Source organism: Vidua chalybeata, chromosome Z, assembly GCF_026979565.1.
Source record: "Vidua chalybeata isolate OUT-0048 chromosome Z, bVidCha1 merged haplotype, whole genome shotgun sequence".
Lineage (NCBI taxonomy): Eukaryota > Metazoa > Chordata > Aves > Passeriformes > Viduidae > Vidua > Vidua chalybeata.
In genome coordinates, this window is record NC_071570.1 from 16172362 (window position 1) to 16198441 (window position 26080).

General features: G+C 41.1%; 1 protein-coding gene across 3 annotated transcripts in view; it reads left to right on the top strand.

The window, feature by feature from the left end:
• Window positions 1-1461: 1461 nt before the first annotated feature.
• The window catches only part of TJP2 (tight junction protein 2), a 63493-nt gene continuing 38874 nt past the window's right edge, over window positions 1462-26080 (top strand). Inside the window, exons 1-2 of one of the 3 annotated variants that reach the window (XM_053931960.1) lie at window positions 1462-1681; window positions 13548-13664. Coding sequence is in view for 1 of the 3 variants with exons in the window: in XM_053931957.1 (XP_053787932.1) it covers window positions 21328-21390 (63 nt within the window). In the remaining 2 variants the exon portion in view is untranslated. Of the gene's footprint in view, window positions 1682-13547; window positions 13665-20481; window positions 21391-26080 lie in introns of those variants that run through there. The other 2 variants (XM_053931961.1, XM_053931957.1) reach the window with 2 other exon arrangements.

The window sequence follows — 26080 nt, forward strand, 5'->3', positions numbered from 1 at the left end:
CCAAGTTTTTAAATTAGCCCTGAATTAGTCTTATTTTTTTCCCCTCTGATTTTTGCTGTTGGGGCTTTTAGACTGAAATAGGTACTTGAAGGCTAGTGTATGCACATGCATGTTAATTATTAACAATAGCTAGAAGCAGGCCTTTCCACACAGTATCTGAATGCAGTTTCATATTTGCTCTAATAAAATAGGTTCTTTCAGGGCCCCTTACAAAGTCCAGTCCCTTCATGAAAAATACTGTTTGCCTTCCTTATCTTACTTTCTGTATGAGATACAGTACATGAACTGTACCTATTGAGGAAGAAATTTATCTGAATTAGAAATGCAGTGGGAATCTAGTATATTTCTCACCTGCAAATAGCAACAAACCATAAAACTTTAAGTCGAGTGTGTTCTGCAGGCCTGTTACGGGTGGGAGTGTGCTGTTTAATTTTATAGGGGCTTGCAAGGGCTTGCAACTGTCCACCAGATAAGACAGCAGATAAGGAATTCCTCGTGACATTTAGTGCTTTACAATGCAAAAGAAATACGACTCCAAAGAATCCTGCTAGGACTGTTTGGCCTTGCCTTTCTCATCTCAGCTGCAGGACAGCAGTGATGCCGAAAGCTGATACCTGTGGAATGCCAGCCTGGAGTGTATTTCTCTCATGGTATGTTACAGTTTCAGGAACAGTATTGTGGGACTTGCAGAGTGATGAGGGGTGTTCTGGCCTGGAAATTGAGCTACTCTGCCTTCTGCTAATCCTGTGTATTTCAGCTGAGAGTGATGATGTGAACAGAGCTCTCCCGAGCTGTCAATAAAGTGGCTGCAGCTATTGTGTGGTAAAGGGCAGGGAGAAGCAGACTGAGAGGCGTACGTGGAACACTGCGCTGTGGTGTTAAAGGCTTTCTTAGAGGTCTTCCCGTTAGAGAGGTTCAGATGGGCAATGATCCCAAGTTCCTAACAACACACTGATGTAAACGGAAAACACACCCAAGCGCTGGGCTGGGTGACGGTGCACCCTGCCAGCGACGACAGGGCTCCGCCGTGCCCGCCCGTAGGTCCGCTCTGCTGCCTGGGCCCGGCGCGGGGTGCCTCAGGCAGAGCGGGGGACCAGACTTGGGGGGTAAAGTCAGGGTCCCCTGCCGGGAGACGGGACGGGCAGAGAAAAGCCGGGGGGCGGGGCGGCCTCGCCGCGGTGACTCAGCGGCGCGGAGCACCGGGCTGCGACCAGTATTTCCTGTTCCCCTGCCGCCGCCGCGGGTGTTGGTGTGTGCGGGCGTGGGCCGGGGCAGCCGGTCGAAGGCACCCCAGGACTGGAAGGCGGCAGCCGCAGGTGGGGGCACGCCTAAAGTGGGGCCGCCCCCGCCCCTCCCCTGCCGTCCCCTGCCCTCCTCATCCTTCCCCTCTCCTGCCCACCTGGGGGCGAGGCCGGCACCTGCGGCGGGAGCCCGCCCCGGCGTGGCCGCGCCGCCCCCGCCCGCGCCCCGCAGGAAATCGCCCGACTCGGCGGGAGCGGCCACAGCGGACCCGGACCCAGCCTCAGCCTCGTCCCCAGTCCCAGCCTCGGCCCCACACTCGGATTCGACGCCCCAGTCGCTGCCCGCTTCGGGGCGGCGGGGCAGAGCAAGGTGCAGTCCCAGCGCCGGGGCGCCTCTGGGATCTCTGCTCCCGCTGCTGGACCCCTCCGCAAGCAGGCGAGTATTCCCCGCGGGATATCCCCGCCCCGAACCCGCGCTCCCCGCCGATTCCCTCTCCCCGAGCAGGTGCGGTGCCCCCCCGGCACCCTCTGTCCCCCGCGGCCGGTGCCTCCGCTCCCCGCCCCGGGGGCCGCGCTGCGGCCACGAGCTGCCCGGCTTCTTCTTCTCGTTCCTTTGTGTGCTTTGGGTTTTATCGCCCTCTCGCCTGCGCTCCTCAGGCGCGCTTTGCCGCCTTTGTCCGCGGGAGTCGGACCCGCCGCGTCCCCGCGGCCCCCCCAGGCCGGTTCCGCGCCCGCCGCGCACCTGGGCGGTGCGAACAGCCAGGCTCGCCCGGGGATCGGCTTTTCTCTAACGGGATTAAGTGGCTATCGGTGACTTTTTCCGTGATAAGTACTTTCCGGGAGAGCACGATACTCCGTGGAAAGTGGGAGAGATGTCACTGGCGACTCGGGGTGTTTGTTTACCCGGGTTATTCCCGGGGGGGGAGGGGGAGCGGGGGGAGGCGGGTCCCCCGGCCAGCCCACGCCCCCGCCGTCGGTGGCTTAGGCTGCCTTTGTTGCATAGAGAATTCCTGAAATCTTTATGTTGGCACATCCCGAGTGGATTCCAGCCGTGCTTTGGGCTTTGGCTAACTTGGTCAGGGGAAGTTTCAAGTTAACAGGGAACCGTGAAACAAAGGAACAGGCAGTTCCAGAAGACAAATGTTTTAACTGCCCTGTTAAAGTGCCTTGGCATTGGCCATGCTTGCGGTGCTGGAGCCCAGGTACATTAGATTTCCACCCTGGAATGCCAAGGTTGATCTACCAGTGGCATGTAGTTGCTTTAGTTGACAACTGTGCCCTTACTTATCCCGTACTTGAAACCTGTTTGCATTTTTTTTTCAGCATGAGAAAGTACATGTTGTTTGAACATACTTGTGTAAGAGTCCTATAACAAATCGGAAAACTTAAATGCTTGCAATGTTGCTTTTTAGTTGTTATTCACTTGAAACAGACAGGATCACTGAATTACCTGCTCCCTAGCTTCAGCTCATAAAATTGCGTCGGTTTCCACAGCTGAGATGATTCTCGAGGGCTCTTGGCCCCACAGCTTTGCAAATGTCTGCTTTGTTTCAACCTCCGGAGGTAATTATCAAGGTCGCATAATTTCCAAGACAATAGATTACCTTTTCTTTTGTTGTGCAAAGTTTTATTTTAAAGGTTGAGAACTGTGATTCACCTATAGTTCGGAAAATAAAAGAGAAACTAGTATGTGCAAAACTGTGTCTTTCATTTGTGAAGCATTTGTCGTCTAAGGCTTTAACTTAGCTATCAGCTCTTTCAAATAGTGATACTTGTCAGGATCCATGAAGTCCTACATGGCAAGAATCGGGTACTGAAAGGCATAGGAGGTTTGCTTGTATGAATTAATACTAATTGAGACATCATCAGGCTGCTTTAAGAGACTTTGAAATGTTTTTCATTTAGTAAGCATGTGTGTGCCACTTAGACATGGTCAGTAAGATTTATACTCAGTATAACATTGTTATGAGGATTATGAGGGCTGTCTTCAGCCTTCTGAGGAAGTTTTCTGCATATATTTGACTTTTAGGTGAGTTTACTGTTATAATTGCTTCTGGACTGTTACATGCAAACATCTTAGACTCTAAACATTGGTTTCAAGTAACGGCAGTGACTTCTCTGCCCTTTATAAAAAGATGACACTGTGGACTGGAGAACCTGTTTCTAGTTATGTTTTGCTATAGCCCTGTATCACTGGCAGTAATTGCTGAGGTGCTTAGTGTCACTGCACTGGATTTTTGTGAGAGTAAAGGCAAGTGTTGGGAATTACGCAGCGGAATTGGGATGATCCCAACACTTTGCATGAACTATAATCTAAATAGATCCCTTCAGAATGAAACATCAAAGTAATAAAGTGTATGATACTTTTTTGATTGCTTAATCCCCCCTTTTCTTGGTTCAGTGTCCTCTAAGGACAACCAGGAAGTCTTTCTTAGTGATTAAAACAACGTTTAGGTAGTTCCATGGCTCACAAAATGGGATGTGCTGTACCTTTGTAAAACCTATATGCTTAAAAGCATTAGAAAGCTCCTGAACCATAGTAATCCTCAATTGAGGAACGGCCTACTATTCCAGGACTACTTCAAAGCTGCATTTAACTTAGAGCAAAAATTTGGGTGATAGCATCTGTATGTGTGTTTTAATAGTTACCAATCTTGTCTTTCTCCAGAATTTCCTTGTAGGGTAAAGGAAATCTCATGTTACAAGACTGGTCACTTTTAATTGTTGAAATAACAGTATTTATGTACTCAGGGATAGTATAACTTTTGTCATACTGTGGTTGCATCAGTTTCATCCCATTGTAGTAGTCTTGGAATTGGTCATTCTATTGACGGGGAACAGAGCACCTGTTAGAACAGCTACAGGTCTGTGAAGTTAGAGATTTTCAAGTCTGGTTTATTTTCAAATAGGTATGAAATTTCTAATTGCTGGGGAAAATTGATTTTTTTTTAATTTGACAATTGATCTTTGGCATCAGCTGTAGAAAGGCTGTAGATCTAAGTCCCAGCTTGCAGTGAACTTTGGAAGACTTCTCAAAAATGAGATAATCTATTTACAAAACAAATATTCATGGCAGTAAGTATATAGGGCATAATTTTGTCTTCTGAGTCTTACCATAGTGAAGAATGTTTGCAAATGGTGTGTTACCTACAAAGATTGGAGCAGTGACATGGGTAGGACTGGTTTTTCATGACCAGTGCACGTAATCTTTCAGGGTCAAAGGTTCAGTCTCAGTCCTGTGACCAAGTGCTCTAAATGCATTGAGAACTTAAATTGTCAAAATAGAGCTGTTCAACCATGGGACACTTTTCTCAATTTTCTAACCCTATCCTCTTCCTCAGAAAGATCAGCAGCACTGTGTTGGATACCTATGTCTCCTACCTTGAAAACTTTGCTTACTGCTTGTTCCCAGAGTCTTTGAAGCCTTCTGTTGCTCTTTAATCGTCTTTTACCAGTATTTGGGTCATCCTGGTCCCACTTCAGAAAGTAATTTTTTTTTCCGGAGTCAGTAAATTATGATTTAGATCCTGCTGCAATTATGTGGGTATTTTTGTTTAGGGTTTGGAAGGTTTTTTTATTTGTTTGTTATTCGTGGGTTTTTTGTTTAGTTTAGGTTGGGGTTTCTTTTGTTATTATATTTTTGTGGGTTTGGTGCCTTTTTGTTGTTTTGCTTTGTTATGTGTGTTTTTTTGGGTTTGGTTGTGGGGGAGGGTTTGTTTTTGTTTTTTTAGCAGACAAAGCCATCATTCAACTCTAGAGAGCTGAGGTTATTTTTTACTTAAATATTACATAATTTAAACAAGTACTAACTGCAGCATTGTAATTAAACACCTTGATCCAGCAGCAAAGTATACTCAGGTCGTTTAATACGGTAAACTATTAATGTTTGGGTTGGGTTTTAGTTGGCTTGTTATTGGGATGTTTTTGTTTTGTTTTGTTTTTCATTTTAAATGATTTCTTTTTGAAAGTGCATGTCGTTAAGGAATATTGTAGTTTTCTATTTAAAATGAGAATGCAGACTGTGTCAACCTCTTTCTGTTCAGTGCGAGATGGCTCTTGCATTTCTGAATGTATTTAGGATGTTTATGATCCAAGCTTAGTAATAACATAGTTAGCTGTGGGAAGTCTGGTTTGATACCTGGTACAGCATCTACCCTGGTGTGTATTCATCAGCTGCAGGCATTGTTTTTAGGAAACATGAGCTACCCAGGTCTTCCTGAATTTAGATCAGCATTGTCATTGTGCATCTGAGTCCCAGAACCTCAGATAACCATGTTTGCTAATCTAGAAAGAAAACGAAACTTATTAGTGCTCTCTTTTCACATGAATAATGTGAAAACGACAGACAAAAATACTGCCTGATACAATAGTACGGTCAATAAGAAGTGTGCAAGGCAAGATAAAAAACCCTATTGTCCTTTTTTTTTTTCCAATGACTGCTCCCTTTTCGTGCTTTTGTCTCTGTTTTTGTTTTGTACCAGCAATCGAGAACTGCTTTTGAGAAGTTTCTTTTTACTTCTTAAAGGTGTGCAATTATCTGGGGTGTGGTTTATATACATGTGAAGTGTCAGGTTTAGGATGTTTCCTTAGATTTGAGTATGTTTTCATTGAGTTAGGCATGAGTTCATATGTATTGGGCCACTGTGGCTTTTTCCTAAGACTGACTCGATACCTATCCCTAAAGGATTGTGTTGTTATAACTCTATTGTACCAAACTCGTTTTTTGACATCAGTTGATAAACTGACATATTGATAAACTGAGTGTGAGCTTAACAATGCAGTTTAACAATGCAACTCATCATAACCAAGATTTCACATGTTGGTTCAAACTATGCGTTACTTGCCTTGCTTCATTAATTTTTGGTTGGGATTTTTAAGGCTTTAGAGAAAACCCATAAATCTCTCCTGCATGTCACTCTTAACAGCAAGGCTGACAGTAGTCTGGCTTGCTCTCTCTATTCTAACATCTGCTTCATCATCTAGCTCTGCTTAATAGCCAACAGATTTGACTACTGGTGTCTCTAGCCTCCTTAGCACAACTTTGTATAAGCTGATTCTGAGAATCTCCAGGAACATATGGACTGTTCAGGGAAGGGACAATCTCTAAGGAGGGGCCAAAAGCAACTGTAGTCTGTGAAGCTGTGAGAAAGAAGTTTCCAGGTCCTCCTCCTCTCTTTTCATTCCCACCTCCCACACTCCCAGTCTGATCGTTGATGCTCTTCTACCTTAAGATTTTGCTTGCATATCAAACTCTACATATGTGCTGGTTGTGGCACGAACAAAACACCCGTATGTTCTGGAGGTTAACAATCGACTGTCACAGTTGTTCTTATCACTTTAGCAAAAGCATGTAAGAAGAGATGCTTGTTTCTTTGCTCTCTTAATAAGAGAATTCTTTGATCTGTAGCTGTTACACAGATTTTTGTTGAAAGATGAGAAAGAACAGGTTTTTGGTTTTTTTCATGAAGTGGAAAGTAATTTGTGGCTGCATTAGGCAATGACTGTCCCTTTTTTGGGGACAGTCTGAAGTGACTGAATGTGATCCTGCCTCTGCCATCAGTTTACAAGAAGTATGCTCTACATCTAATTAAGAGTGTATGACTGTTTTCATCTGTTGAGGATTAGAGCAAAATAAAGCTTTTGCTTTGATCTTGTAAATGTTTCTTTAATGGAGAAAAAAGCTCTGTCATTCTTTCCCCCTTCTCAGAAATGCACTGTACTTTCCGAGGCATCATTTGTGTGCTCTCAGTCAGGAAGATCACGTTTCTTTCCAAGAAACCAAGAAAACTTGGTTTCTGTTCTTCGTGAAAAAATACAAAGACAGAAAAAGTGGAGTGGATGATAATTCTCCAGCAGGAAACAATGGAGGACAGTCTTTTTTAGACTTTTTGTTTGCTGTAAAAAAGTCATTCTTCAGTAACAGTGCACGGACTAGGAACTTTGAATTTCTGTTTCTATAAAGTTGAAGGAAGTTGATTAACTGTGAGTCAGTCTCTCTCCCTCTAGGTACCTGGAGGTTTCACACACCATTTAACCAAAAGCAGTACTTGGGAGTGACTTGTGCTTATTGTGGGTGCTTGGCTTCCCTGTGTGCAACACTAGTCATGGGGCTCCTTTTCTAGTCAGAATTAATATGCTTTGCACAAAGGGACAAAAGATGGACCAGAGCTGCACTTAATACTTTTAGACTTTGCATAGGACTGGCTTTGAAAACTACTGTGGGAAGGTTTTCTTAAGAAATATTTCTTTGATCTATAAGGGGAAATAGTAATAACATAGTTATTACTTGTTTAAAGTTAATGAAGTGTTAAGGGAGAAGGTGTACAAAAAGAAATACCAAAACTTCATAGATGAAAGTGTGGTAATACTGAAGTTGTTAATGAAACCAGCTTTGAGGGAAGACTTGATTTTATAAAACTATTTCTGCTTTTGAGTAAAATAGAACTGTCATGGACTTCTGCAGTCAGAAGATCCTTAAGTACTGGAATTGTCAAAAACTGCTCACTTCTTGTCTTTACTTTCTCAGTACAGCCTTTACGGTAAATCTACCAAAGCTATCAGAAGTCAGGATGCATGCAGTCTTAATGAGTTAGCTGTGCTTGCAGGCTCCTACTCTGCTTTCTTAAGCTTCTTTAATGCTTTGTATGCAGATGTTTAAAGTTGTAGTTAAGTGATTTTTTTTTTTTTTTTTTGCACATGGAAAAGTAATTTTTTGCTTAATTCATGTGGTTTTAATATATTAATTATTTTTTAACACATCACTACATTTCAGGCTACATACTCCTTATCAACATGTTCCTCTGACAATTGTAGTGCTGTTCTCTGAATCTAAAAGATGCTTGATTTTATTTTGCTCTTTTAAGATCAGTCACATGGATAACTATTTAGTAATTGCTTGAGATAGTTCAGTGTGTGCATGTGCTAACATAACCTACAAATGTGATTGGATATTAAACACCAAATATGGCTAATGCAGGATTGTAAGTAATGTAGAATCTGGAAATAGTTATATAAATGTTATAAAATGTTATAAAAATGTTATAAATGTTAAATAATGTTATAAATGTTAAAATGTTAAAAATGTTATAAATGTTAAATAGTTATATAAAATGTTGTTATTAAGAGCTAAATATTTTACAGCACAAGAAATCATCTTTGTTTCTAAATAAGTAACATGCAATATGATATTACTCCAACAGAAATACACACGTGCCTAATAATACCAGGAAATAAGTAATATGCACAGTTTACAGAGGGAGTTGTGGTTCCAGGCTTCAGTCTTTCTGTCACATCTCTTCTTTCTATGTTTTTATCTCTATTACTGCCTAAGTGCATAATATTTATATAATATATGTAACTATGTGTATCTAGATGTATCTAGATATATATATATAAGCATTAATCTCTTACTTTCTAAGAAGCATTACATCAACATTTCCTTGATTAGTTTTGCAATCAAGTACATCTCAAGTACCTCTGTCAAATATTGCAATTTTACAGTACTGCAGTGTTTCCAAAATGTCACTGTTACTTCTTTCCACACTGTCTCCAGTGTTGTAGTTCATACCTGAGGTCTTCGGCACACACAGTTACTTACCTCATGGCTAGAGCAATTCTGATGTGGGATGTGGTTTCTGGCATCATGGGAGCCCCATTTGAATGACTAGTAGGTATCATAATGGGAATCTCTAGCTTTCTTAATTCTGCACAAGCCACGTAAGGAAATATTTCTCCATGCCTTTTCTGAGTAGATCAGCTAAATCCCTTGTGACACTTCTAACTTAACGTAGAGAGCTTTCTGGTGCTCTGATGCTTTCTGGTGAGAAAAGTTAAGGCAGAAGCTATTTTTGGCTGTCACTGTCTAAAATGGTCTCAAGTTTTCTGTGCAGATCTCTTTTATTCTCTGGATGGATTTGACAGAGAAGTTACCTAGTGCTCCATTAGCAGTTGAAAGATTATAGGCAGCAGAGATTTAGCAAAGGATTAGTCAATTGGAGAGTGTGCATTATCCGGCCAGGCTTAGAACCGTGATTGTCTCTTCAATCATTTTCATTAGTGTCTTATTCAAAGATTGAATTACATAACAATGACGTTTCTGGGGAATCTGGTAGGAGTTTTTCTTTGGTTTCTCTCTCTCTTCTACTAACTATTCTAGCCTGGGAGAGGGGAAAAAAGCATTGTTTTTATGCTTCCAACTTGCAGCATTTTTTAAAAAGCAGCATTTCAAATCAGTGAAGAGGCATGATTTCAGTTGCAGCATCTGCATTTGGATGATAACTTAGTGTGGTGGAACTCTTGAGAAAGGCAGGATGCGGTACAAGAAATACATAACTATTTTAGAAGCATCAATAGGTATTACTCCCCTTAACAAGAGGGAGCTGCTTCCTGAGGGTAGACATGCAAATCTGTGGCAACATCCAGGGTAAGTGTTAAAAAACAATCAGTAAGTAACTATGGGAAAAATTGTGCTCACCTTGAATCATGCATTTTTAAAACTTGTTATCAGAAAGAGGAGAGTTATTAATAAAACAGGTAATCTTTTTTTGTACCTTCCAAGCTCTGTATCTTCAGTAGTTGTGGTTGAACTTAGTGGTTTCATTAGAGATATCTGTGTACTACCTGTCCTTGGCTAGAGGAATAACTAGGAGAAGGTGTTATTTCTAAATGAGGAGTCTGCTGAAGAACAGGAAGAATAAACACGTGTATACTCATCAGAACAGAAATGAAATGGCTATTTTGTATTTTTTGCTTGCTACTAACTTGATGTATGTGTGTTTCCCCTCTGCTCATTTAAAAATATGCATATTTTAATTTTTATCTGTCAGAGAAGCATTCTCTGTCATTCCTAAAATGAGAAAAGAAAAATTACTTTTGTCTGTGCAGGCAACTTTATTTCTCTGCTTAGGAGCAAAAGTTCATCATACTTAGGAATACTGTTTCCCTTCAAGAACGCTTTTCTGATTTTTGTTAAAAACAATCCAGAGTGCTTTCTTGTACCATACACTTGAGTATTAAGCTTCAGAAAAATCCTTACGTATGTAACTGTTTCCACCAAAAAAATATGTTGTGTGGAAAACAGAGTTGTCATTCTCTTCCACCTGCCCCTGTATGCGTAGCATGGATGGATGAGTGTCTTGGGAGTCCTTCTGGTCTCTTGTATTTTTGTAATACAATAGAATGTTGCCACCTTGTTTCAGACATTGCAGAGGACTGCAAAATATGAGTGGCTTTTGTCCAAGACCAATTAGTATGTTTCTACTGGTTTGGAATAGTTCTGTGTAAAGAAGACTTCAAAGAAAAACTTGGATTATAATTGTGTCTGTTTGACTATAACTGAATTCAGATTTATTCTATAATTTTTCCACAATTGTGCTTTCTTCAATGGTGGTAGCAACAGTAAAAGCAAATAAATCACTAAATACCATATGATTTTTTTTTCAGATCTATCACCAGAACCACAAAAACTAGTCTAGAAAATACACTGATGGAAATGGTTTTGTGTCTTTTTATTAACACAAGTGTTCTTCATGCTGGTTCTAAACTTCCAGTGAGTGCTTGTAGGGCTTTTTGTTAAAAACTTGCCCATTAAAATGGATTCTCAGTGCAGTCTGTTTGGGTTCAGGACAGCCGAGTATGCTGAACTGTGACTTCCTTTGGTTGTTCCATATAAATTATGTACATGCAAAACTCTGATTTTTTTCAGCTGCTCTTTATACGTTGATAAAATGGTACCTGATTTCTCCTGCTATTTTGAGAAGCTGTGTTGGAAAGTTCCTGTATATATATTCTTGCAGAAATCATCTTTGCTTTCAAGTAGGTTAGTCTGGCCAGAGTCACAGCTTGAATCAAGCCCTCTAAAAATGAAACTTACTAACTGTAACGTCTTTCTTTTATAACTATGACTGTTTGTCTTACCTCTATTACTGAGTATTAGTCAGTATCTAAGTACAAAATATACTGTTAATTTTTTTTTTTTTATTTCCAACATTCTTATTTGGACATCTCCATGCTTTCAGGGAGAGGCTTAGTTAAAGTGATTGTTGTACACACTTGGAATTTCAAGCTGGTTAAGAAGTATTTGGATTATGTTTGGATTGCCATTCCAATTGTTTCAGAAAAACTGTTGTCATTGGACTGTAATAGGGATCCCTTTTATGTTTTTATTAGAACTTCCAGGGAATAAAAGGTTGGTAACCAGCAGTTGAGTAGAAGGAAACCAAGTTGACAAAAAAAGCACTGTTCTTTTTGTAGCTGCATACTGCTTATTCTGTATGACTGGAATAAACACATTAATAATGCACTTTGCTAAGATCAGGTTATCACTCAACTTCTAGAGGTACTCTGTTATATGCTTTGTAAAAATAAAATGTGATAAAAGTGTGAGTGTGTGTGTATAGGAGAAATTTGTAACATAATGAGACGCTTTCCAAAATCTAATATTGAATAAAGGGTATAGAGTCCTTATTTGTCAGTTCTTCACTGCACAAATTCAGGTGCATAATTAAGCACTTTATTTTTCTTAAACATCTCTTAAGATAAAAAATAGCACTAGAGTGTGGTGCTAGGTCATCTTGAGTGTGATGGCTAGAGCCATTGCTTGAAAATTAAAAGAATTCTGCTTAAAAACCCAGACTACTGTGCAAAGGAAGCAGGAAAGGCAGATACATTATTTTGTTAAGGTATTCATTTGTATTTTCATATCAAAGGCATTACAAAGCTACGTTTTTCTACTTCCATCTTTGCTTGGAATAGTGATGTGATTTCTGTGACAGATAGATTGATTTTTATGAAGTTTGACAAAGGTAAAATGATGGCAGGAACGGTAGTTAGGTTTAGCTTGCTTGTGTGACTTTTCTGCAGCCTCCAGAACAGTATTTTGTGCGCAGCCTAGAACAATAAGGCTGAAGTTTGTTTTGAATGCACAGTATAGCTTGTGCTGCTCTTTGGTCATATAAACTCATGTTAAGCATCTACTTCTTCTGCAACTTTGGAAATCATGCCTTGATTTAAAACTGTAATTTACTTTTAGAAAGATGTTTTTATGCTGGAAGAGCACGGGGAGAAAGGACAAAATAACCTTCTAGTTTCGAGGTGTGATGTCTGGCAGGTGCTTGCATTGTTGCGTATTGTAAAAAGTTAATCTGAAACAAAATGTATTTTTTAAAAATTTTAGATATTTTAATTTTGCTTTTTTGAACCTGTGACCTCATTATATTTGTGCTCAGGAAAAAGTGGGTGTCACACATAAGACACATCAAAACTTGGGCCAGACTTGTAGACAGTGGGGAAGTTCTGCAGAATTCTTTCAGTATCTCTCGCATCTCTCAAGTGATCTAGAAATGGCTAATTGAGTATTAACCATAGTGAAAAAACATCCGTATATTGCAAGGGGTGGGGGGGAGGGGCACGGAAACAGGCAAACAAACTCAAACCTGCTGAAAGAATAGTTAATATACTTTCCTAGGGAAGTCTGGCTATATCCTTCTTTGAAGATGGAACACTTTGAAAAGATGTTTTTGAAAGAAGAATTGAAATTACCGAGTTGCATGTTGGTTTTCTTCTAAAAACAAAACAAAAGCCACCATCAAACCTTAAACACTAGCTTGTGCTTCTATTTCTGTCAAGAGTTCCTTCTTTATCTTAGTGAAACCATTCATTTTCTTTTTTCCTACCGAGGGTAATCAAGGACTAGACAAGGGGTTGGGAGAGGGGGAACCCTGTGACAGGGATGCTGAATGGAAGCTAACATGCTACTTGTGCCCAAGAGGGGTAGATAAAGCCTATTGAGCAGGGAAAGGAGGATAGAAGATTACACTGGAAATTGTTTTCTTTCTGTCATTTGCCAACTGAAGTTCTTAAGTTACCATCTGATGTCACTGGAACACATGTATCTGATTGTTCTCGCTGAGGATATGCTCAAGATACAGTGCTGTTACTAGCTTTCCTGTGTACAGCCTTGTGCAAGCTAAACAATCAGACCAAAACTAAATTGAAACAAAAAGCCAGATGGTTTGTGGAGAGAACCAGTGCAGCAAAGTAACTATAAGCATGCTTCCTGTCAGTACCCTATTTCATTGGCAAAAATGCATGCATTGCTTTGCATGCAGGCTTGGTGTAAATATTGCTGAGTATCTCCTTTTTTTCAAGCACTATTTCCACGTGATTTCCAGGGAAGCTAAAGCATGTCAAAGTAAGCAGGGAAATATATTTTGTATCTTCTTTATCTCTAGGACTTCAGTGTTCCAGGCTTCACAAGCACTCCTTTGTGGTTATATGGACTTAAACGAAACTTTGTTTTTCAGGGAGCAGACTACTGCACTGCCATCTCCTTGTGAGTGGGACTGGGAGCACAGCTGTACATCAAGCCCAAAGCATAGCACAGCAGGTAGACAACGGCACTCAAAAATTATCACTCCTCCCAAGGTACTAGTCCAGTTGCATCAGTTAGACCTAGCCATTAGTTTAAAATTATGTATTCTTGTCATGTGCCAGCTAAGGTGTATATTCTTTTAGCTATGTTTTTATAAGGTTTCAAGGAATTGTACTTAGTGGAGTAAAGTGAAATCAAAACTAGTTCTTTTGAATTATCAAAGAAACTTTAAATGGTTATATGCGCATTTGCTGAGAACTTGATGATGTACAGCAGGCCTCCAGAAGAGGAGAGGTTTCTCTAAAGAAGTCAATATTCTGCTAAAGTTATGCAAATAATAATGCACAGGCCTGTACTAGTTCATCTGTTAGCTAAACACTGGTAAAGAATGGATGTAATCTATGATGATGTCTTCAGCAAATATAAATATTTAGCATGGACTTGGGGATAAATAAATTATTTTAAGCACAAAGGGTAATATTCATGGGAGTTGCTTAGTGACTCAGTCAGTCCTGGGAAACAGAATAGCCACACAGGGAGAGTTGTTTTGCTGCATATTTTCTTACAGTACATCATTAAGGTAAATATAATCCTTTTGGCATATTAACTTTGCTTTTGAAACCTTTTCTCAAGTGCTTCCAGAAGGACTATAAAATGCGTCCTTAGTTTTATGTGTTGATTGAACATGCTTGGCTTGTTTTTGTAAGTGATTAACAGATGATGATTTTAAGTGAGGGAAAGGTTTTTATGCCAAACTTTTGCAAAACTATAATTGACTTCCATTTCTGAGATGAAGCAGCTATTGCTGCTTTAGTAATTTACTTAAAAACGTGCATATCTGCTGTCCTGAGTTTCTAATTTGTGACATACTTAACCAAAGCTACTTCCCTATTTAATATCTTGGAAGTGAGGGAAAATTTGATATAAGAATATCAGTGAAATGTAGCTAGGCAGGAATGTCTCAGCTGAGGTCTTGAGCAGCCTCTGACATTTTCCTCAAAACAAAAACCTTCAGTTGTAGGGTATGCCAGCTTTACATCAGGGAATGTGGGTAGTTGCAAGCTCAACCATTAGCAAAAGAAATTTCAGAACCATTTATCAGCAGAGTCAAGATGGCTTAGAAGGTGCATCCAGCTGCTTTGTCTGTGGGCTTCTAGGAGTTGTGGAACTGGCAAGTGAATGCCTGGATGGCTGTGTCCAGCTGCTTTCTCCCTTATTGTTCTTGCTGTTCTCTTTTGGACGATTGCCAACTCACTTCAGTCATTTGCGAAAAACATCACCCAAAAGTGGGCATTAGTACCCTAGCTGGGACCTTGCTGTTTCTGAATAGGGCTGCAGAACTGCTTTGTTTCTTAATAAGCTTGTCAGCAGGAGGTTTGCCAGTATAAATAGGATGGGGAGAGGCAGAGCTTTGAAGCATAGTTTTTGTGCTCTAAAGAACTAACTTGGCTGAAGAACTGCTGTCTGGAGCTTTGTTTTTTAAATTAACCCCTCTATCAAGAAAAAAAGTAACACATCTTTGTGGATGTTACATCTTGTGTAATCTGCATATTCTTCTGCTTGTTTTTAATAAGCATAATGATCTCCATGAGAATGGGATTTTTGTTTTCTTTATTGTGTTGTCTTAATTAATTTGAGCCATAACAGTTGATTACTGTGGTAAAACTTTGATTTTGTAGGGCTTGACTTCTAGTGGGGAAAGGCAGATAAATAGCTAAAAGCAAAGGATTGATTCACATCCTTGCCAGTAGTCAAGAAACAAGGGAAGAGAGGAAGGAAATGAGATGTAAGCAAAATGAATGTTCAAACAGAATGTGCCTGCAGTTAAAAATGAAAAAGTTGGGGTTGGGGAAGAGATTTCCTTTCAAGTGTTGATACACACTTTGGTATAGTGTCTGGGGAGGAAAACAATGCACACTTGTGTGGTTTGGATTTGTTTAAACTACATTGTTATTTCATTCTTTAGAATAATGGTTTTAATTTTTGTAGCTTCTTAAAGTCGTAGAGGTTGAAGTGCTTTTGCCAAGGAAAGTTGTTTCAATTTGCATAGTCTGTAGAGGATGGGATGGGGGGGATGGTGTGTTCAAGCAGAGTCACTGTTAAGACCCTCTTTTCCTCTCTAGCAGTAGGTCAAACTATTTCATTTCCTTGCCTTACTAGTGTAATTTTCAAGGAACTGCAGTGTAATTTAAAATGTTGCTGAGATGAAAATGTGGTTAGAACAAATAGACTGTATTTCTTTTTCTCACAACTATAATTACCAAGCACCTCTGCATATTCTCATGCTGTTTTATTTATCCTATGAATATGCTGTACATCTATGTTTTCTAATTGCCATAGTCTTTGCAAAAACAAAGTAGCAACAAACAAAACAAACAGTCTTCTGATTTAAAGCAGAACAAACTTGTAATATGTGAGATCTGATATAAGTGATGACTGTCCAACAAAGTGAGGAAAATATACATTATATTTTATATATATTTATTTATTTATATATATATATATATTAAAAGAAAATATAGAAATGGATTTCATACTGTTAATGGCCAGTGCTATTCAGCATATAACAGTCTGTTTCAAATATTTTTGTGAACTTAGAAATTGAATTTGTGATTGGCTTAGAACAGTGCTGTCTCTTGCTCTAAATAATTATCTATATTTTAAAATTTTTAGCAGTCTGAGATTTCTCAGGAAATCTCAGTGTCTAGGTTTAAAAAATTTACAATATTCTGCTCTTGAAAACATCATAATAGGTGGCCTCATAAGTGACAAAGAATTTGATACTGTGATTACCCCATAAAAAATATGTACAAAGTGTGAGATGCTGTGTATGTTGGGCTCTGTGTTTCTTCCCGGGATATCTATGTTTTCTAAAATAATATTGCTGCTTTGAGACTTGGAAAGTGTGTATAGCTGTTCATCCTTGCACTACATCAGAGACAGACAACAGACCAGACCCTGCAGCTGCATGCCAAAATTGTTATGTTGCATAATCACAAGCTGTACTTTGGAAGTGGAGACAAGGGGCAGGATAATAATTGCCTCATTCTGCTTTAAGCTGGCACTTGAATCATGCAATAACTCCAGAATGATAGGATAATTCAGGTGGAAAGGGACCTCAGGAGGCTTCTTGTGCAACTTTGTGCCCAAACCAGGGTCATCTGTGAGATCAGAACAAGTTGCCTGGGGCTTTACCCAGTTGGGCTTGAAAACCTCCAAGGACAGAGACCGTACAACTTGTCTGCAGCGGGTCCATGGCTTGTCTGTCCTCATGGGAAAAAATTGATTTCCTTTATGTACATCTGAATCTGTCTTGCTGGAACTTAGGCCCATTGTCTCTTATCCACCTTGCACTACTGCCAAGAACCTGGCCTCATCTCTTCAATCTTATCCTGTCAGCACCAAAGGGCTGCTGCTGAGTGTCCTGAAGACATCCTTCCTCCAAGCTAAACAAACCCAGCTGCCACAGCCTCCTCTTGCAGGGCCAGTGCTTCAGCCCCCACCATCTTGCTGACCCTCCTTTGGAGTCACTTCTACACGTGGTAGCAAGTGTTAAGATAGTATGCAAGGTGTCTCTTCTCCAGTCCCCCCAAGACAGAAATTAGGATTACTGTGCCATATATGTGACAGCCCCAGTATAAAGCTGCATGTTTGAACCATATGTATGGAGTTCCTGAGCAGTTCCTTAGAGTCAGAGGTCAGCTACCTACACATCCTCTAATCCTGAAGGTTGAATCTGTTAGTGCCCAGCTTACTATATAAAGAAGCAAACGTAATTGGATTTATGAATCATTTAAGTAGGACTGGGCTGACTGATTTGTGTGATTTTGCAGGCTGATGACAAATGGCAGTCTAAAGAGATTGCCTGGAAGGGAAGGGGGAAGGCTGTTTGACAACATGGTATTTTTAGAAACTTCTACAGTGTCTCTCATGACAGGATCATGAACACTTGCTTAAAAACAAGAGTAAAACTGGCATCTCTATTCAGATAGTTCCAAAACTGGACAAGCAGCCTACATTCCCAGTATCTCTTTCTGAAATCAGTTCCCAGCTCTTAAAGGATGTTGCCTTTTTGCCATGCTGTCTAGCATCACTAACAAGTGTTGAACTTTAACATTTAAAGAAGCAGAAAAATAATTGATTGTCATTGGGACAGGTTAAAAGGCTTGATGGTGGAGAGGAGGCAGAGAGAACCTGAATGACAACATGCTTGTTGCAGGCAAGTTGCAGAATAGCCTTTCTCTGTTGACTGGAGTAACTGTGAGAGCAGCCGCTTGTTTTAAATTTGCTTCCTCTACTGTATTGTTAAATGGGTGTTCTCTCTGTGGATGATGGAAGTGGCACAACTGCTTCATTCACAGTAGCTTTAGATAATTTATGGAATACATCCTAGGTTTTGCATAACTCAGGCTATAGCAAGTGATCTCTATAAACTAGTGCTACACAGACCGTAGATTCAATCTGATTGTAGGCAAAAAATGTCTCCCTTGATTACTTAAACTGAAAATCTCAATGGGAAATGTGTTCACTGTAAGTTATTTGCATGTATTTCATAAAGTTAATACCAATAATCTTTCCATTTAAGTTAATTTTAAAATTCCTGTACATCTACATAACATTCTGTGAAATCCCTTGCAGATGATGCTGCTTTGTAGAGTTACTGTACATGCAGAATAGCTGGTCCTAAATACTGCAGAGAACGGAGCTGCAAATATGTAGCCCAGTTCATGTAATTTTTACATGGTGCTGATACCCAGCCTTTACCCTTCATGATGCAGTATTCCTTGCAGGACTGACTACAACTGGACCTGCACCTCCCATTTCAAAGGGAGACCAATGACTGAAATGTGCATGCAGCCATGCCTCCAAATACTCAGGCTGCTCAGGGACCTGCACAGACACATCAGGCCATTTAGCGGAGGGTCCTGCCCCTCTTCTGCTTGTATTGCTGCCCCAAGTGAGTTTTGGCCACACTGGGGGGTTTTGTGGTGTTTCAGAGAAGATGAGACAAAAGAGGTTATACCTAATGGTAAACAATATGCTTGAGCTGCAGGTGAAGGGTTTGGTCTTGTTTGGTTTACAAGGGAAGAGAAAGAACGGGGATGCTATGCTACCATGATAATAGCTGTTAAGTGAATTGAATGCTTTGAGAACCTGTTGTCCCTTTTTCCTACCATAGGAGGCAGAAACTTGATGTGCTGGAGGAGTTCACACAACTCTCATCGCTGTTTACACTGGTATCCTTCCATTTGTTGCTTAGCTGGCAATGTCTTCCTCTCATAAGGCCTTCCTGCATATCCATCCTGGGAGGACATCTTGGTCAAAGAGCCGGCCTGAAAATTTGTTCTTAATGGTTGAATTGCAGGATAAGAAACCTGACAATTGTTACTACACTGTTTCTTACATCAGTCCATGCCATCACTATGAGCATCACTTTGGCATTTGGCACTAGAGGCCACTTAGTGCTCATATTTGCAGGCTGGTATGGGATGATTTATATGCCCATTGTGGCAGAGTAGCTGTTTAGTTTGAGAAAAAAAAAGAAAAAGAAAACAGGAAGGCATATATATACTTTGCTCTTAAAAGTGAGAAATTTTGTGGACAAATATGGGAAATATTTAGATAAGCCCACATGGATTATTTCCATCTGTTATTGCAGGACACTAAATAGAGACAAACTGATAGGCCCTTCCCAGATGGTATTTTGCGGTGAGGGATTGAAAACCAGCCTATCTGGCTTTCATAACTGTGGTCAGTTCCTGCATCTGTGTTACACTTACCTCAGGCTAGCTTAGTGTGTTAACCCTCCTTGCTGCCTTACAGCTCAGGGAAGTATAGCCTCTGCTAGTGATAACACCTTGTGGCTTTGATGAAGTCACAGAACATGCCAAAAGGAGGCATTAGATCAAGCCACAGCTTTTGTCTGGAACCACAAATATTCCTTCTTAGCCTTGGACAGGATAGGCAGACCTTTAGATTGCTCTGACTGGCACTGCCTGCTCTTGCCAAGAAGCTGTGTCTAGTGGGGGAATCAAGAGTGGTAGCTGTTCAACTTTTGCCAGAACCTGTGTGGAAGGAAGCAGCTTCAGGAGGCTGGTGCTCTACTTTATGCTGCCATGAACTTTGTATATGTGTTAAGAGATGGCAGTCAAGAGATCTGGTAGCTTCTTTTCCTGTCCCACCTCATATCTTAAAAGTGCTTTTCAAAAAGCAAAAAAAAAAAAAAAAAAAAAAAAGCTGGATTGCCATCCAGCTTAAAGCAAATGTTGTTCTTGCATCTAAAACAATGTAGTTTTCTGCAGCAAAATCACGTTGTTTTCATTGTGTCATGTCATTTCAACAAGCACTGGACAGTGGATTTCTCTGCTAATGCTGTGACATAGCATTCTATGCTGATGTTGCCAAACAGTGCTCGTAGGCAGGTTGCCTCCAGTTTGCAGAGGTGTACACCGGTGTGGAGAGTGACAGCTTTGCCATGCTGTATCTCATGGACAAATTCTTGATGCCAGAAGCTATCACAGCATCCCGTGTGTGTGAAGAACCTGCCCCCCAGTGCTTCATTTTTCCCTGACTTCGGCCATATACTGGACTGCTAACGTAGCAAAAAGGTTGTATGGTATCACTCACCTGTAAAACTGAGAGGAGGAACAACATCAAAGAAGAGCAAAGTTCATGCTTTGAAATTTTTTTGCTTATTCTCTTTAGATTTGAGGGTAGGCTATACAAAGTAATGGGCTTTTTTTTTTTTTTTTTTTTTTTTTTTTTTTTTTAACATTGGCTTAAGAAAGCTTTTCCCTTACAGTTGGTTCTCATTCTTAGTTTCTTCCTTCCAAGACTTGATTCAAGAATTGTCTCATCCACCCAAAAGAGCATAAAGCCAGGAAGACAGTAGCACTTGGGAAAGAAATCTTTTTTTTTTTAATATAATGTGGTTCAATTTCTGCCGATCTTTTCTTCCTTAGTGTTTTTAGTGACCACTCATTTCTTCAAGCTCTTGAGAATAGTTAACTCAATAACGTGGGGGTTTTTACAATATGTAATTGCAGTTCCTAAAGCAAGCAATTTGGCCTCTGAACTAATAGCAGTGGTCTGGACTTTCAAGACTGCTGTGGAAGGCTGTTAGGTGGTGGGAAGGAAGTCTGACCAAGGCTGTGGACGTGAGGAGTGTTGGCTGTGTGGAGGCTTTCACATCCACATCCTCCTAAAAAGACACTGACAGAAAAGGTGGACATGACTGGTGCATGTCTGTTTGACAAAACAGAGCTGTGGATACGGTTCGAAAGCCTCGTGTCAGGAATGCTGCCCGGGCTTGGGCCACTGGCCCCATCGCTCCCGTTTATCCTGTGACGGGCATCAGCTGCTGGCCGCTGCCGAGGGCAGGAACACAAGAAATATTTTTGTAAATGGGGAATAACAATTCTTTTCTTCCCAGGGAGAATGGAAGTGTTTCTTCGCCTTCCCGGGGCGTTTACAGGCACGATTGGCTGGCGGCGGGGGCGGCAGGGCCCCGGCAGGACAAAGTCTCTCTGTGGAGGGCTGCTCAGAGCCGGCTTTGTCCTGCCGGGCTCCGGCCGCCCCCGCGGGGCTCCGCCGCAGCCCCTCGCCAGCGGCCTGGCCGGTTCCCTCGCGGGGCGGAGGCGGGAGAAGCATTCCCGAGGCTGCCGGGACTGACCGCCAGCCCCCGGAGCCGCGGGCGCCGGGCCCGGCGATGTTACTATGGGAGCGACGCAGGGCTCGGCCGGGAGCGGCCCGCGGGAGCCCGCGGCGGGGGCGGAGCAGGTCGGTAGCATCCCCGTCACCCACCGCGCTCCTCCTCCAGCCGGGCTCACCCACCGGCGCCCCCGCCCCGGCCGTGGGCCCCGAGGGGAGGGGAGGGAGAGGCGGCGGGCGGGGGCGCGCGTGTCTGGCGGAGGGCGAGTAACGCCGGCGCACAGGTGTGTTTCTAACCCGCGGGACTCACCTGCGGCCGCGGCGGCGTCCCGAGCCGCGCCGGGACCACCCGCCCTGCGGGCGGAGAAGCCGCGCGTATAGCGGGGGAGGACCCGCTCAGTGCGGGCTGCGGGCTTGCTGCGGGCTTCCCACCGGCGCGGGCTGGCGGAGACAATGCTGCAGCCGAGGGCGGTGGGAATACCGTGTCTTTTCCAGTTAAATGGGAGCGGGGAGGCAGCCTGTCCTCCGAAGCGCCTTGCAGGTTCCTGCGGCGCCCGAAGGCTACACGAAGTTTTGTATTTTAAATTCTGGTTGGGCTCTGGGTGCAGGTCAGTGTTTTAACCGAAAATAACCCCAGTGGAGAAACAAGCTCAGAAGTTTGATGAAGAAAAGCCACTTCCCCCTCTCACTGGTCCTGGTTTTTTAAGATTGTCAGTTGCTGACCTGCAGTAATCAACGTGGCTATGGAGTAGTAGGCAGCATCTGTCAGGAGAGGAGGAGGGGTGGTGTGGTTTGCATGCTGGCATGCAGAAAACTGAGCTTATCTGTAGTCACTCCTCCCTCCTTCACTAAAATGTGGATGGAAGCCATAAACACTTATTTACACCTCATACTTTGTTTCATGGCTTGTAGAATAATCAGTACTCTTAAGTATCCTTGCAGTGTTGATTATTTTATGAGATTATTTCCATACTCTGTGTGTTCGGGTTGTTTTTTGGTTGAATGGTTTAGTTTTTATTTGTTGTTGGTTTTGTTTGGTTAGGGTTTTTTTTGCCACAGAGGTTATGCTGTTAATCTGGGTAATTTAATCCACTCTTCTTGTTCTGTTATCTTCAACCTCACCTGTATTTGAGTGTTTCATCTCTTCTTAATCCTTCCTGTAAGCCCTTTGACACAGATCCCAGTGTATTTGACACTGTTGCTCCAGTACATTTGGTAAGTAGGTGTAATCATGTGCTGTTGGCTTGGGTGAGAGAAATAGAAACAGCCGTAATAACGTGCTGATGCCTTGCCTTGCAGGGGTCTCTTGGGGATGAGGTTTACATGTGTTGTCCTGAGATGGATGGAAAGTCTGACTCGTGCACGTTTGAGCTATAGGAGTTACAAAGCCTGCATTTACAGATGTTCACTTCATATGGCTATAGCTTAAATACTTCACTTAAACGAAATTATAGTCATGGAATGATTCCTGAAGTAAGATGCTTTGCAGTGTATTCAGACAAATGTTGTGCCAGACTGTGTTGTCTGTCTCCTTCCATTTGTCCGAATAGCAACATTCTTTCAGTCTGCTTTTATTGGTGGAATCCTTTTGAAATCAATGGCAGTACTTCTGTTGGCTTGATAAAAAGTGTGGGTTGTCATGTCTCAACTGAGTGTATAGCATTTCTTAAAACCATTTTAGAGCCTGCCTTTCATGTAAAGAAGTAAGAATTAATTGGTTTGGTTAAAGCTTCTTTTTGGTTCACAGCTGTGAATCCATGCAGTATGGAAGTTGCTTGTTGGTTATGAATTCAGTGCCAGCTTCTCTGTCAGCAAAATGGGAGCTTTGGCTGATCTTTCCTTCTGTCTAATGCGTGAGAGCTCATGTTTCTTATGTGGACTCAATTAAGTAGGGAGACATGGTCAGTGTAGCTACTGCAATGGTTATGTTCCTTATAATATAGTTGCTAATAAGGCCACAATTTAATTTATTTTATAAAGACACCAGTTTGCTCATTATTTTGTAGAAAAAGAGAGAAGAACCTGGAGAGATTCTACAGCTGTGAGTTCTAGCTTCCTCTTTATTTTTCCTAATGAAGCTGTGCAAACAATATAAAATTTATCACTGTACTAGGAATTCTGACTATAATTCATGGCTGTTAAAATTGCAAGTCAACTTAGAATCACTTCATTTTTTAAAGCTGTATTTGGGATATATTTCTTACCATGAAAATTAAGAACTCTCCAAGAATTTTGTGTCATCTGTGCTGACAGGAGAAACATATACTGCAAAGTACCAGCCTTCAGGCAGATTTATGCTCCTGAATGCATCCTAACTGAAGTGTACAGTGGAAAACAATATGTAAATGCAATTACTCTCAATGCTTTGTGAGAATAAAGAATCATGTAACTTACTAAATAGTAGGAGAGATGCCTTCATGAACTCTTCAGGCATCTGTATCCCAGATCTCCAAAATGTAGTAAAGAAGAAAATGCTCCTTCAAGGCCTGTAGTTCTAGCAGTTAACTAAACAGGCAGCAGCAGCAGCTTTCCAGGTGTTTGTGTCTTGTGTTGTACCCTATTAAGTAAGCGGGGAACAGTATCTTTTTTGTGTATTCTGCCACTGGAGTCTCTAGATCTGAAAAATGACAGTGCATGAGTGTTTCATAACTGAGTTTTGGATGGTTTTGTTAAAAAAACACAGTATTAAAAAAAACCAAACAAACTTGGAAAGAAATTAGCTCTGATCTATGGCATCTAAGTACAGCTACAAGAAATAATGCACCTATTCATTATTCATTGATTTATGGCTTAATAATTTGTATATACTTAGCCTGCCCTACCTTTTGCTTGCACATGCATGCCTATTCTATGATAAGAGAGCATTCCAAATGCTTACCCCTTATGACTTTTAGTCAGTATGAGCTTTTCAGAGATAATGCAGAATGTCTAGCTAGACTGTCATTCTAGGCTCCCTAAACAAAGCTCTGAGAAGCAAATTGTTGGCCTTTGACTGAACTGAGCAGCTTGCTGCCCGGGTCAGCACTTGGCACTGATTGCTCTTCTTTCTGTGTTCCAACACTTGCAAAAATTTAGTGGATATTGTGAGTTTCTTTTAATGGCCATGGCTGAGGAGTCTTCTGTCCAAGCAGTATTTCAGAAGCTTTTTGAAGAGTTGCAGAACAGGATGAAAAATAACTACATTTTTTTATTTCTTTGTTTTCCATAGCAATTCTTATTCCAGAAATAAAAAGTGGTCTGTGGTTTTGGTTATTCTGTTCATAGAGTTGATACATTATTAAAGCAATTGAAGTGACAGTAGCATAGCTAATTGGTAGCATGTGTGTGCATGCTCTTTAGATGATGCATAAGAACTCGTTTATTCTGTGTGGAGCTGTACTTGCATTGTTTTGTCTGTGGGCTAAGTAACGACTATAGTTTGGCTGTAAATTTTTATTTTCTAACACTTAGTTTCCTAAAAGTCTTTCAGTGGGGATGTTGTTTCTGACACAGTACTTTGGCAGGAACTCCCTTTCTGTTGCTGGCAGTTGATAAATACTTGTATGTGCTTTACCCCTCTGTATGATGTGTTACATTAGGGAAAAAAAATCCCAGTGTCAGACTTCTGAAGACATAGTGTTGATTGCAGATAGATGCCTGCTGACATTTCCAATAGCTGCTGTGCATTCTTTTCCCCTTTGGCAATAATTCTTTCCTGGCTGTTTGTGTGCAGTGCCCAGTGCTGAAAACCTGAAAGTTTTAAGGATAGGTTAAGACAGTGGAAGAAAGTGAGGAGTCTTGTACCTCAGAGACACTTGTCAAGCTATTGGTAGAATGTGAGACCCGCTGCACCAGAGTACTGTTGATCTATCCCTCTTTGCTGTCCCTTTAGTGTATGTGAAATACTTACAATCTAGTTCTAACAAATGTGGATGTCTTCAGTATGTTTATTATTTTCTGAACGGCTTTTTGTTTGACAGGTTATTATGATGTTTATTTAATATTGCTATGGTGTGAACTACAGAATTTAATTAGCTAAATTTTATTCATTAACTTCTCTCCCCTGTTTTTATAATTTGACCTAATTTTCAGCTCCTTTTCCAAGCTTTTTTTTCCTGCTTTATGTTGTAGAAGCCAGTACATAAGTTCCTAATATCTTCTGCAGCAATATAAATGGACTGAAGCTCTTGGGTCGCACTAAGTTGATTAGATTTTTTAAAAACATTTTCATCTGTAGGCAGGTACATAACTTCAGGGTTTTTTCAGGTGGGAACTTTATTACAGTTTGCTTCTACTTTGTGTGTCAGAAGGTTCTTGAATTGTATAATGCTCTTTCATGTGGCTCAGACCACAAGAAGAAAACTTTCTGTTCCATATCTCAGTTGAGAAAGAACTTTTAGTAGCTACCAAAATGAGATTTGCTCTGGGTGGTAATTTAATGGAAGCATTTCTAAACCTTAATGATTCTGACCTGTTTAGTTTCCCTTCAGCCACATAGGCAAAAGGATTCTCTTGTTTTTCCTTCTTAGTTCTTTCCAAACCCTTGTGTGGTTTATGAAAGTTGCAAAAGGAGGAATAAATTTTTTTCTGTCACTTGCTGAGCTTGTTCTGGTTAGTTTATTCTTTGTGTACTCAGTTTGCAGTTCAGTGGAAGTGGCCCTATTTCATAGGGCTGTGTCAGTTTGGTTTCACTTAATGGAATGAAGCCTGCAGTTACTTACATTGATATTACATGCATATGAAGTGTTTTGGTAGAAATATTGTATCAAGGGCTCTAGTTTTGAATTGTTCTGCTAGCATCCTTTCAAGTGAAGAAAGAAGGGCTGCAGATAAACTTCGA